This window comes from Thermobia domestica, chromosome 10 (genome assembly GCF_964235325.1).
Source record: "Thermobia domestica chromosome 10, izTheDome1.hap1.1, whole genome shotgun sequence".
In the NCBI taxonomy this organism is placed as follows: Eukaryota; Metazoa; Arthropoda; class Insecta; order Zygentoma; family Lepismatidae; genus Thermobia; species Thermobia domestica.
In genome coordinates, this window is record NC_137463.1 from 234,044,369 (window position 1) to 234,058,331 (window position 13,963).

At 37.6% G+C, this 13,963-nt stretch overlaps 1 protein-coding gene across 8 annotated transcripts in view; it reads left to right on the forward strand.

Annotated features, from left to right (window-relative positions):
* The window catches only part of LOC145663087 (uncharacterized), a 95,540-nt gene extending 82,184 nt beyond the window's left edge, over positions 1-13,356 (forward strand). For all 8 annotated transcript variants that reach the window (XM_081729345.1, XM_081729341.1, XM_081729344.1 and 5 more), the window contains one exon: positions 11,666-13,356. In XM_081729345.1, coding sequence (XP_081585471.1) covers positions 11,666-13,340 — 1,675 coding nt within the window. In that variant the 3' untranslated portion in view covers positions 13,341-13,356. The remainder of the gene's footprint in view (positions 1-11,665) is intronic.
* The last annotated feature ends 607 nt before the right edge of the window (positions 13,357-13,963 follow it).

Sequence of the window (13,963 nt, forward strand, 5' to 3'; positions counted from 1 at the left end):
TGATAGATGATTATTGAAAGTGAATAATTTGAGATTAACTTTTTATGCTTTCCGCCGGAAACGAACACGGGATCATGTGCACGAAAGACAGAGCTAGGAATTAGACCAGTGGTAAGACATTTTCTGCTTCGAGACTCGATCCCCCCTCCCCCAGAATATTTTTTTTTTTTATTTTAAAAATAAAACTTATCCCAAGAACTTTCACCTTTGTATTATAAATGTTAAATAAAATCTATTGACTTCGAACGACCGCCCCCCCCCCCCCAACTCAGCCTGGATCCGTCCCTGCTACCACCAGACCTGAATTTGTTCTTTGTAAGTTTATGTTTTGTGAATAACTTCTTTCTTCCAAGAGTCTGTATCTCTTTCACCCTATGTATTGTGTCATGCGCTTCCAAGCGGAGAAATTCGTAGCTATTACAGAAGCTGACTATTTACCAGTTGCGGAAGAAGGTGCAACTGCTAGCGGGCAATACGGGAAGATAGGAGCGATGCAAGAATAAATCCACTTCCTCATGTTAAGAGATAGGAGCTCGCTGCTATATGCTCAATGTTACTGCTTCCAGGGCAACGCTCGCTGAAACTAGAAATGTAAATCTCTCTCTTTCTTTCAGTTTTTTAAATCAATTTTTTAAAGAAATGCATCAACACTGTTTTGCACTCAAGAGCAGAGGTTTATTTTTTACTGATACACTACTTTAATACTTAAAAATATTTTTAGTATTAAAAAAAATATATCAGGATGCAACGTATAGTAGCAGCCGCCGCTGCTAACTACAGTGGTGAGCTTGTCTTCCTGAAGGCCTACAGAACCAGTAAAAAATTGTTTTTGCAATATCCTTTTATAAACATGGTAGTTTTTAAAACTATGCAATGTAAATTTTGGCAAATGCCAATACACGCTTAAGTTTTTTACTTCTTTAAGACACTACAGCATATCCTACATAATTCTGTGAACTTAATGTATATATTAGATCCCAAAAGTAATGGATAAAAATGAAACCACAGATTCCTGGCAACAAAACAAGAAAAAAATGTTTATATGACATACAGTTCAGAAATGGACAGGGGCGGAGTTAGACAACTTTGAATATGTTGTAACGTACCCCTTTACGGTACCTTACATTGTTATTGTTTTGCCGTTGTTTTGTTTAAGTGGCCCGCATTTGGTATAGTCGTGCCATTAGTTCAAATACACGTTTTATTTGTTTTTACGTGTTAGTTATTAATGTTAGTTGTTGAAATGTTTCTTTACTATTAATACAAGCCTTTGGGTGGCAAGGTTATTCAATAACTGCACACTATATCCGTATATAACTAATATTAATTACGAATGATTCCTAACGTTATATCGGTTTTAAATTTTCTACGTAAAATCTATGATGAATGTGTTAACTTCTTATTATCTAAAACTTACTTATGATATTAATTGCAAACCTTTCGTGGTTGAACAGTAATGATTTGTTTTCTACTGTCGTGTGTTGATGCATCATGGGTAGTGAAATCAACATGGCGCCTTCCAGCATTTCCACTTCGGAGAGGTGGGGGGCTACCATTGGTTTATTCGACCCGGACGGAAAGGAATAAGTAAGTGATGTGTATAAATATTTTGAATCTTAGCTTGAAGAACTTGTTAGTGTAACTTAATATATCGTATTTGTTGATAATCCATTAGATTTTCAAAATTTAAGATTGTAATTATGATAAAGTTTATACACAATAACACACTGATCAAGGCTATGTGATAATATGTAAAAAATCAGTATCACGTAACAGTTTCAACACAATAACTGTGTCTTCATCAGACTTCCACTCCTTCTGGCTGCTGGGAGTTGGTCATCACTTATATATACTCTCCGGAAATCAACTTTTAATTAGGCTCCGCCCCTTCATTAAAAAGTAACACTTGTGTGGCTTTCACTTTCACATTTTAGCTGCACACGTGTCCAATTAAAAGTTTACATTTTTCCGCTGGATGCGTTCTGTCCTCTAATTATCCTTATTATTGTTTTTTCTTTCTCTCTCTTGCTTTCTTCTTCCTTTTCATTTCTTCTTCTTTAAGCAGAATCCTCTCCCACTCCTTATTTATCGAGAATCCTGCATTCCAGTTCATCACCTTGTCTCCTGCCTTCATAATCTCCCTGGCTTCTTTCCATTTCCTCACCAAAGTTCTATTTTCTACTTCTATGACCTCTGCTCCTTCCCACCCTATCCTGTGGTTAGTCTCTTTCTGACGCTTGTATATTGCATTGTTGTCACTTTTCAATCTTACATCATCCTGGTGCTGTTTAATCCTTTCTTGCATTTTCTTTTTTGTTTCTCCTATGTAAATTTTGTTGCACTCCGCGCATCCTACTCTATATATTACTCCCCTCTGATCTTTGTCCGCTATTGCTTTTTTCTTTGTTCTTCTGACTAGTTCAATTATTCTGCTTCCTCCTTTCCTGTACGTCCTAATTCCTGCTTTCCGAAGCATTCTCTTTATCTTCTCTGTTTCTTTGCCTAGGCTTTCTATTCCAAACCATTTTTTGTTCTTGTCGTCTTCCTCTTTCTTTCTCTCTCTTGCTATGTTTCTTGTGACCCTATCCTCTTCGTTGTATCCATTTCTCCTTAGTTGTGTCCAGAACTTCTTTAAATCTGTTTTCCTCTGTTCTTCATTTGTGTTTAGGTCTCCTATTCTTTCTTCCATGCCTTTTATGAAATTCTTCTTTGTACCCTCATCCACATCACTTCGTTTGTGGCAATTACTCACACACTCTTTTTGGTACCAGGATGTAATAAACTCTCCTCCTTCCGACTTCTTTATTTTCATATCTAAATAGTTTATCTCCTTAGCTACTTCTATTTCATGTTCGAGTCTAATCCCTTTCTTTTCATCTTCTACGTCCCTTATGAATTTCTCCAGCTGCCTTTTCGTCCCCTTCCATATTCCTAAACAGTCGTCCACATAACGGCAAAAAAGAAGCAGTCTTTCTCCTCCTCTTTCTATCGTCTCCTTCTCCCATCGGTTCATTATTATATCTGAGAGTACTGGACTCAAACAAGATCCTATATTAAGTCCTTCCTTCATTTTAACAATCCTGTCTCTGATTATGCAGTATCCTTTCTCCCACAATGCCTCTAATCCTCTTCTTACCTTCTTACTGTCCCAATTTTCTATTCTCTTTTCACCCATTTCCTCTTCTATTATTCTCAATATTTCTTCTCTCTTAAGGCTCGGGAACATACTCTTGACATCCAGACTAAATAGCACTGTGCTCTCATTTCTTCTTCCTAATTTATCTATCATCCTCTTAACCTCTTGCGTATTTTCTACTCTCCTACTTTCTTGTTCTTCTCTCACTGCCTCGGCTATCTTCTTAAGCTTTTTCTCCAACAGTTCTAACATATTATTCCTGCAGTTAAGCACCGGCCTCAACTTCTCTACTTCTTTGTGGATTTTTGGAAATCCTTTTATTCTAGGTAGCTTTCCTTCTTCTCTCACTAACCTCTTGAACCCTTTCTTTTTGCAGTCCTCTATAATCTTTCTCTTTATCTCTTCTTCTTGTCCTTTTTCCGCGACATCTTCATATGTCTCGTCTTTCAGATCTCCAAGTTCTTCTTCATACCATACTTTATCCATAACAACTATAGCTCCTCCTTTGTCTGCCTGTACCACTACTATGTCCTTTCTCGTTCTTATCCTTCTCATTCCCATTTTCTCTTTGTCAGTCAGATTGCCTCTTTGTCTTCTTGATTTGTTATTTACTATATTTACAAGTTTCCTCCGAATTCGGTTCCTATCTTCTTCATATTTTATTTCGTGAAGTGCTTCCTCTATTCCATAAACAGCTTCTTCCTTATCTACCTCCTCTTTTGCTACTCTGAATTTATATCCTAGACTTAAAAACTGCTTCTCTTCTTCAGTAATCTCAATATCTTCTATGATTACCACTTTTAACTCATCTATTGTCTCTTTTTGTTTCCAGCCTATTCTTTTACATTTCTCTCTTAATCTCTCTTCTTCTTTTCTTCTGAACTTTTCCTCTCACACTTTCATTTCCTTCATTGTGAATTCTCTTGTAAAAATGCTCAGACTTTCTTCTATTTATTCTCTTTTGCTCTGATTTCTTTCCTTTATCTCGTTTATTTCCTTCTTCTTCCTTCTTATCTCGTTCCAAATTAATTCCTTCTCCATTTTCTTGAGTAGCTTTCTCCATCTAGTGGTCCTGCAATCTACCCCTTTCTTATTGACTCTTAATCCTTTGGGCGTTACTTCTTCTTGCAAACAGATCCTAAGAAATTTAAGTTGTTCTTCTTTTTTGATCTCCTTCCTCTTACTATCCTTCCACTTGTCAATTTTCCTCCTCAGTTCCGGAAAATGTCCTATAACTATTCTATCAGGCCTTGTTTCCATTTTGTACTAATACACAATAACACACTGATCAAGGCTATGTGATAATATGTAAAAAATCAGTATCACGTAACAGTTTTCAACACAATAACTGTGTCTTCATCAGACTTCCACTCCTTCTGGCTGCTGGGAGTTGGTCATCACTTATATATCGTCGGCGGCAATTCAAAACCTGCTATGTGCATTTTGCAGGAGAAGCGAAAAACAGTATCCTCGTTAGATTTTTCGCTTTATAAAAGTGATGTTATAAGTAATATTTGATGCTGCACGTAACTGGTACCTTCTCAAGTTACTTGAAAAGGTATCAAGTTACGTGCAGCATCAAATATTACTTATAACATCACTTTTATAAAGCCAAAAAGCTAACCAGGATACTGTTTTTCGCTTCTCCTACAAAATGCACATAGCAGGTTTTGAATTGCCGCCGACGATATACTCTCCGGAGATCAACTTTTAATTAGGCTCCGCCCCTTCATTAAAAAGTAACACTTGTGTGGCTTTCACTTTCACTTTTTAGCTGCACACGTGTCCAATTAAAAGTTTACATTTTTCCGCTGGATGCGTTCTGTCCTCTAATTATCCTTATTATTATTTTTTCTTTCTCTCTCTTGCTTTCTTCTTCCTTTTCATTTCTTCCTTATATTCATACAAAGAAATGCTAACAAAATGCATATTGTCGGAGGATAGAAGTGTTTCTGTACCCTAAAGAAAATAAAGCGGAAAATATTTGCGGTAGCGATGCTTTCTATTCAGAAAAACTTGGCGAGCAGCATTTAAGATTTCAATGAAGCCATAGAAAAATTTGAAGCTGGAAAAGAACGAAGAAAAACCTTCCATTTTAAAATAATAAATAATAAATAGTTTATATAATTAAATAATTTTGTTTGCGTGCATGAATATATGCGATTTTCTTGCTTTTTATGTTAACGCCATCATTCATGGCTTACAGCACATGCTATATAAATTCGATTTCTCTCTTGTTCAATATCATGAGTGTAGAAGTTTTGTATATAAATAGTGTATAAACGTATATTGATAGTGGTTGTTTGAAAAAAAGGAAATAGCTTATATATTAAATCAATATTAGAAAAGTACTTTAATCAATAAATACAAATGAAGCTTAAAAGACTTCCTCCTTATATTTCCTGAATATTTTTTGGATAAGACTCAAGAACTCTGGGGGAGGGGAACACTTGCGCGTACCTACATACCTTTGATATTGCAACATTGCAACCGGTGCTTGTACAGACCACGAACCGCTACTGGTAGTTAGTTTAGATTGGTTCAACAATTTATTATGTTTAACTAAAAGTTGTGCAAAAAAAAAAAAAAAGTCTAACAGCCTAGGAACATTACTATTAAAGAAACAGGCATGTTACATATCAATCTCCTCAGGAAAGTGTGATCTTGTAAGTGCTTCTTTTCAAATGACTGCATTTTTCACATAGCTCTTACTGTACTACTATGGAAAAACATTATATTTTCCAAGTAGCCTCGAAAGCGGGGCTATTTGGAAACAGTACATTCTGGCTGCTGGGAAACTTCAGTCTGGGTAAAATTTTGTTATGACTGCAGGAAAACTTTACATGGACTAATAAGGGAAGAGAGGGAGATTATATATAGAAGTGGAAGATGGCTTATACACCAGTCGAAAGCACTAGTGACGCCTATTACGAACCTGTAATAAAAAAAATCCGAATGCATATACTCTGCGAGTTATATGAATATACAAGGTGTCCAAAAAGTCCGTTGCCACCTCTAGAAATCGCAAACGGTAAGCCAGATGCCAACACAGGAAAACATGTGTTTGATCATTTTAGAAATCCAACGTATCAAAACAAAAAGTGTTGTCCCAGGGCCACCCGCATGGTCCCAGACGGAGTCCAACTCAAAATTTTCAAATAGCAAGAGGGATCAAGTAGCATATCGTTGGAAAGTTGTTAAAAAAAATGAAAGAAGAAGGAACACGTTTTGACTCTCTAAAATTACAATGTGGAACATGGCGACCGGTCAAAATGTCAGCAAAAACGTCATTCTAAAGTCTATGGCCACCCCAAAAAATCTGAAACGGTGAAACAGGTGTTAAAACAGGAAACTACGTGTGTCATCATTCCAAAAGTACAATGAAAGTAAGAATATTTGTCCCAAGGTCCTCTGCAGAGATCCTACTCAAAATCTTCAAATATCAAAGGGGGTCAAGTTGCATATCGTTGGAAAGCTGTTAGGAAATGAAAGAAGACGGAAGAAGTATCAACTCTCTGAAATTACCCTGTGCAAAATGGCGGCCGGTCAAAATGTACATTCTCATTTCGATTCTCCAAGCGCATTCGCTTTCCATTTTCCGATCTGCACTTATTATCATTGTAAGACACTTGCAAGTATTCGCTCTTCCTGGTGCAAGAAAAAAATTTTTTTTGAATCATTTTATACTTGATAATCCAGGACAAGGAGCATAAGTACCATTATTATACATTATATATTAACTAGCCAGTTCTACCTAGGTATACTAAAAAAAAGTCAAATTTAATTCTTTTCTTTTCTTTACTTCTTAATTTAGTTTTGTTTTATTATATTTCTTTATTTATTTAGACATTACTAGGCCCAAATAGCAGCATCTCATAGTAGAAGCATTTCCTTTCTTTCCGTTGAGCTCAAGAATTAAAATGAAAACAAACTGAAACCCGGCTGCAGAAAAAAGAACTAAAATACAAGATGTTTGCACAAATACTTTTATTTTTAATCATTGGACATTTGGTATGATGACACACCTTTTTTTTCCTGTTTTGACATCTGTCTCACCGTTTCAGGTTCTTTGAGATGGCCATACACTTTACAATGAGGTTTTTACTGACATTTTCAACGGCCGTCATTTTGCCCAGCGTAATTTTAGAGAGTCAGGACTTGTTCCGTCTTTTTTCATTTCCCAACAGCTTTCCAACTATATGCAGCTTTATCCTTCTTGCTATTTGAAAATTTTGAGTTGGGCCCCGCCTGAGACAAAACTTTTTGCTTCGATACATTGTACTTTTAAAATGATCAAACACATGTTTCCCTGTTTTGGCATCTGTCTGTCTCTCCGTTTGCGACTTCTAAGGGTGGCACCGGACTTTTTGTACTCTCTGTATATTCATATAACTCGCAGAGTATACACATTCGGAAAATTTTTATTACAGTTTCGTAATAGGCGTCATTAGTGCCTTCGATTAGTGTATAAACCTTCTTCCATTTCGATATATATAATCTCCCTTTCATCCCTTGTAAGCTCTAGAAACATCACAAGAAAAATTAATTGCAATAAACAACAAGAGGTAGTATGAAAAAGAAAAAAAAAAAAAACTTACTAAGCAACCCCAGTTTACAGTACATCATACTACTCGAATCAGTACTTCTTCACAAAAATTAAAATAGGCATATTTTCCGTTTAGAACCGTCATCTTCTCTACATAATTTCATTTTTAAAACTATGCCAGCAGTACTAGTGGTTAGTACTAGTGAGAATAAACGAGGTTTCCTATATACTATCCTACTAAGGTAGCACAATTATTATGCATCCTGTAACCAATCTACACGAGGCTTAATTTTTCGCGTTTCAGAAGGCACCGCATCACTGCAAAATACAATATCTTCTCTATAGACAAATGTGTTCCCTCATCGTGTTGTTCGATTCAGTAACCCATGCCTTTAACCCAATTTCAGAAATTCTTTCTCTTTATTAGCATATAAATCAGTGGTCGAATGAGACGGTATGCAGTGATATGCCATACCGCCTCTGGTTTTACGGTGATCAAGATATACCGTCACTGGAAAGTGAATAATAATATACGATATGTTTAATAAATTAATTTTTATACACAGTAATTGACAAATAGCTTTACACGTCGAAGATTTTAAGTTGGAAACACCAACATTTTTATTTTCTTTTCCCTAATACAGTGAAACCTCTCTAAAGCGGACAGCCGTGGGGAATCAAAAATTGTCCGCTATAGAGAGGTGTCCGCCTTACAGAGGCTTCAATATTTTCTTACGTAAATTAGCAATCAAGGTGATATGTAATCAGAAAAAAAAAATATTTTTGCATGAATCGTGTATTTACGAATATTACCAAATGTTACGGTACCTGCATTATCCTCCGCCATCCAATACTCTATGTTCGAGGCACAACATTGAAATAAGATGCTATAGTTTACACTTATCAGTACTTACTACGTTTTCAGTATGTCGCTTTAATTTGTGGGTTAATTGCAATCCAGAAGTGTCTTTTTCGAAATAATATGCGTACCCGCGGGTTAAAAAAAAAAAAAAAAAAAAAAAAAAAAGTATTCTGCTTGGTTAGAGATTCCAGAGGGACAGTAGCATAACATGTCATCCCAAACGGTGGGCAACTGTCAATCACTTTTGTGTCTAAAACAGCTGTGGGAGTGGGATGCAAGCAAAGGACATGAGAATGTTAATAAACAGAGACACATCATCTGGGTTGCTGAGCAGACAGTTGAGGAAGCTAAATGTCACATTGCTTCCTTGGTGACACATATATGAATTACTAAAAATGAATTTTTACTATATTTTTAAACTTGTTTCCAGAGAAAGTGTCCGTAATAATACGGAGGTAAATAATACCTATAAAAGACCGAAAAGACTGTCCGTGTCTGTACTAGAGAGTGTCCGCTTTAAAGAGGTTTGCCAATATGTTTTTTCCTATTGCAGTGTTTGGGGATTACAAAATATGTCCGTTACGGGAGGTGTCCGCTTTATAGAGGTGTCCGCTAGTAGAGGTTTCACTGTACTTTTATTTTGTTTTTAAAATGAGGTATGTATGAAGAAGTTCACCCCTTGCTCCTACGCAAGTACTCGTATTGGTTGTGTTTGGGGTAGCCAACCGTCAGTATTTTACCGAACAGTTCGGTTTTTAACTTCCTTCTCCGGTGTCCGGTACGAGCTCAAAACCAGATGTTAAATGTCCGGTAATTATTCATCTTAATAGTCCTATTCTCTGTTCTATTCAGATTATTGAGTGACGAAAGGAATGGTTTGTAGATGAATATGGTTAAAGCAGAGCTTGTAATTCGCTTTGATATCGAATCGACCTGTCGAGCGCGGAATTTGCTGAAGAGTTGAAGGCAGGAAAATTTACTGAACTTATCAAAACTGCTGAAGGTCAACAAAAGTACATTTTCAAGAGTGCAGCTAGGGATGCGCACGAGTCGAGTCGAGTCGAGATTTAAGCCTGTCTCGACTCGACTCGAATTCGAGACGAGACAAAATATACGCACACATCAGCCAGAACATGATGACTACCTACCTAACTGTCAGTATGTCCACCTTTGGCACGGATAACAATGGCGACGCGTCTTGGCATGGACGCAATGTTCCTTGGAAGGTCACTGGAGAGAGTTGGCACCACATGCATACACACAGGTCACCTAATTCCAGTAAATTCTGGGGAGGGGGCGATGGCTCTGACGTCACGTTCAACTACATCCCACCTGTGTTCCATTGGGTTCAGATCCGGCGAGTTGGGGGTCCAGCACATCACTTGGAACTTGCCCCTCTGTTCCTCGAACCAGTCCATCACAATCCTGGCCTTGTGATATGGTGTATTATCTTTTCGAAAAATGCCACTACCGTTGGGAAACATGGTCGTCATGAAGGGGTGTACGTAGTCTGCAAGCAGTGTGCGATACGCCTTGGCCGTTATGGTGCCTTGCCCGAACTCCACTAGACACATGGATGCTCACGTGAATGTTCCCCAGAGCATAATTAAGCCGCCGCCATCTTTTCTCCGTTCCGCAGTGCAGGTGTCAAGGAGCTGTTCTCGTCGAACACGACGGATTCGCACCCTCCCATCGTCATTATAAAGAAGGTATCGGGATTCATTAGACAATGCAACGCTCTGCCACTGTGCCAAGGTTCAGTGACGATGGTCATGTGTTTATTTCAGTCGTAGTTGCCGATGTCGTGATGTTAGCATTCGCACATGGATGGGTCATGGGCTTCGGAGACCCATCGTTAGGAGTGTTCGGTGCACAGTGTGTTCACACACATTTGTACTTTGCCCAGCAATAAAGTCTGATGTTAGTTCTGCCACAGTTCGCTGCCTATCCTGTTTTACCAGTCTGCCCAGCCTATGACGTCCGACATCTGTAATGAGGTGGGGGCGGCCAACCCCTTGACGTTTGGACGTCGTTTTCCCTTGGTTTCGCCACTTGTTGAAGACACTCACCACAGCACTCCTCGAACACGCGACATGTCCTGCAGTTTCCGAAATTCTTCTGCCGAGTCTCTGGGCCATTACAACCTGCTCTCGGTCAAATTCAGATAGATCTGCGCCTTCCCCATTCTACACATGGTCAATACTCTCACTCATACTACATGCAGCGTACGCGTGACTGACTAGCACGCATTCTTCGGCAGGTGACGCAGCTATCGTCTGGACGGGTTTATATCGATAGTAGGTAGGTAGTCATAATGTTCTGGCTGATCAGTACATAATAAATAAATTTAAAAGGTAGGAAATTTTCAACATTCTCATTATCTTGCAGGAAATTTCACACGTTATGACAAAAAGCGACTGACTTGGACAAGTCAGTACTGTTTGTTTTGCCGCATACTGTATGAGGCTTTCTAGACAGTGATAGTACCCGTGTACTATGTTTTGGTACGATGAAGTTATAATATATTTGTATTAGTTTTGATTATTAGAATGTGAGTTTTGGTTTGGTTTTAGAATTTTCTTCGTACATTTCACTCACGAAAGGGAGAAAGGTTCCTACAAATGTTCACATAATAAATATACCGGCACAATAAAGTCAGTTTTATCAGTGTATTACTTTTTTGTCTTCTATGTGATTTGGATTTTCTGTAAAATTTGCAAATTCTTCGTAAACTACTCGTAATAAGTTTGACTTAAGAGTTTGATTGTTTACGCTTTGTATATCATTGAGTTAATACCAGTAGAAGATTAGCAATGTAGAGGCTGGGTTATCCAAGACTGTAGGAAAAGTGGAACAATCCATGTGGTCTAAGTGGTTGAGCATAGACTTCACTAGTGATTGAATGTATGACTGCTAAGGGAAAGTCTGGGCAGTGTTTAATACATCGGTATGGTAAGCCGGGGACTCGAGTTCAAATCTTTCTTTCTTTGTATATATTTTGTATTTATTTGTTAAAAACCCTTTAGAATGGTCAAGAGCGAGGACTGAAGAGCGCATTTCTTCAATTTTAGGCATAAATTTACATGACTATTTATGTAATAATTATTTGTTTTATTTGCAGGAAGCAGTTACTTCAGGGAAGTTCTGCATCAGTTTTCGATAAGTGCAAGAAGTCAACCGTACCTATGAATCAACAAGCGTGTCGTGAAGACTATAACAACTATTATCATTCTAATAATGGCCAATTTGATAAGTCACAGATTGAAAAGGCGGTTTATCAACTTAACACACTTAGCAGAAAGATTTCCAGTGTTAAAAAATCGCAGAGGTCTCACCGTCGTAAATGTGAGAATTCCAGTGTTAAGAACTCGCAAATTGAAAAGGCGGTTTCTCATCTTAATACAATTAGCAGAGAGAACACCAATGTTAAGAAATCTCAGGGTATTAATCGCCGTGAATGTGAAAATTCTAGTGTTAAAATCTCTCAGGCGATTCGTCGTCGTAAATATAAAAATTCCAGTGTTAAGAGCTCTCAGGGAGTTCGTCGTCGTAAATGTGAGAATTCCAGTGTTACAAACTCACAAACTGAAAAGGCAGTTTCTCATAATGCAGTTAGCGGAGAGAACACCAATATCAAGAAGTCTCAAGGGGTTGATCGTCGTAAATGTGAAAATTCTAGTGTTAAAATATCTCAGGTCATTCATCGTCGTAAATGTAAGAATTCCAGTATTAAGAACTCACAAATTGAAAGGGCGGTTTCTCAGCTTAAAGCAATTAACGGGAAGAATTCTAGCGTTAAGAGGTCACAAATTGAAGAGGTGTTTCCTAAACTTAATAAAAGTAACGGAAAGAATTCCAGTGTTAAGGATTCGCAAATTAAAATGGCTGTTGCTCAGCTTAATACAATTAACGGAAGGAATTCTAATGTTAAAAAATCTCAGAGGCTTCATCGTCGTAAATGTGAAATTTGTGATAAGTTGGTAATGGCAAAATACTATCGGAAGCATGAAAGGAGTCATGTTCAAGAACGAAGTTATGAATGTGAAGTTTGTATGAAACGATATAAGACTTCGCAGGTACTTAAACAACATGCCAGACGCCATAACAAGGATGAATTTAAGTTTGTGTGTAACATTTGTGGAAGAAGGTTCCTATCCCAAATTCTGTTGACTTATCACGAGAGAAGACACACAGAACCTCCTTATCTTTGCAGATTTTGTAATCGAGGATTTTATGAAAAATTTACCTTTGCAAATCACGAAAATATCCATACCAAAGAGAAAATATATATCTGTGAAACATGCAATGCACATTATTTTTCGTACAGCAGTTACAATGCTCATTTGCGATTGCACAAGTCAGAGGGTTTTGTGTGTGATATCTGTGGCCGAAGCTTTGTGAGGCTCTCGGATTTAAAGGAACACCTAACTATTCATAATAGGATAAACGAAGAAGCGAAACTATATACTTGTGACGAGTGTGGCAAAAGTATAACAAATCGTGTGTCATTGATTGAACATCAGAGAATACACACTGGAGAGAAACCGTACGTTTGTGAAGTATGTGGGAAGAGGTCTCGAACTAAACAGCTTCATGCTCAGCATTCGCTCACTCATACGGGTGAGAGAAAATTTACTTGTAACTTATGTGGAAAATCCTTTACGCAAAGAAAGAATCTTGTAATTCATAAGAGGTCTCACACAGGTGATCGACCATACAACTGTAGTCACTGTGAAAAAGCTTTTACTTCTAGATCAGCTTTACTAGTACACCAGAATAGTCATTCACATAAGTAAACGGAAGAATTAGAAATTCTTTTATTCTGTTAAATTTGCAGCAGTGACTAGTTTGCAATGCTGAATTCCGTATTAAAAATTCGCTCAGTTGACCTTCCCGTACAAACATCTTTAATTTACACCAGGAGAATCTGAGAAAATTTGTATGCTCACGGCACACTCTTCGAGCGAGCAGTGCTTTTTTGCAATTGCGTCCTCCCAAGCTTCATGTGAACATGATCAATTAATTTTATAAATCTGCTAGTTCAGCAACGTGTCCCTTCTAAAAATAGCCAAGTACGCTACAACTTGTTGATGAAGTTACTGTTGGCATTACTATGTATGTTGAAGGTGGTAGATAAAACCTCGCGCTGACTAAGCCATTCGCTAGTATGGATCTTGGGTTCAGTTCCGTAAGAAGCAGATTCTACACTAGACTATAGCGTATTGGAGTAGTTGTGTTCGAATCCATGGCTGAGCATTATATGATGTAGGCTACAAGTACGATTCAATTCTAAATGATTACAAGAACCACACATATAACTGTAGATTCTGAGTTCGACCGCAGCCTTCAGGCTCATATGCCTATTACACTGGTCGACAGTGAAAAATTTTCTTTCATGAAACAAAGTATTCCTTATAGT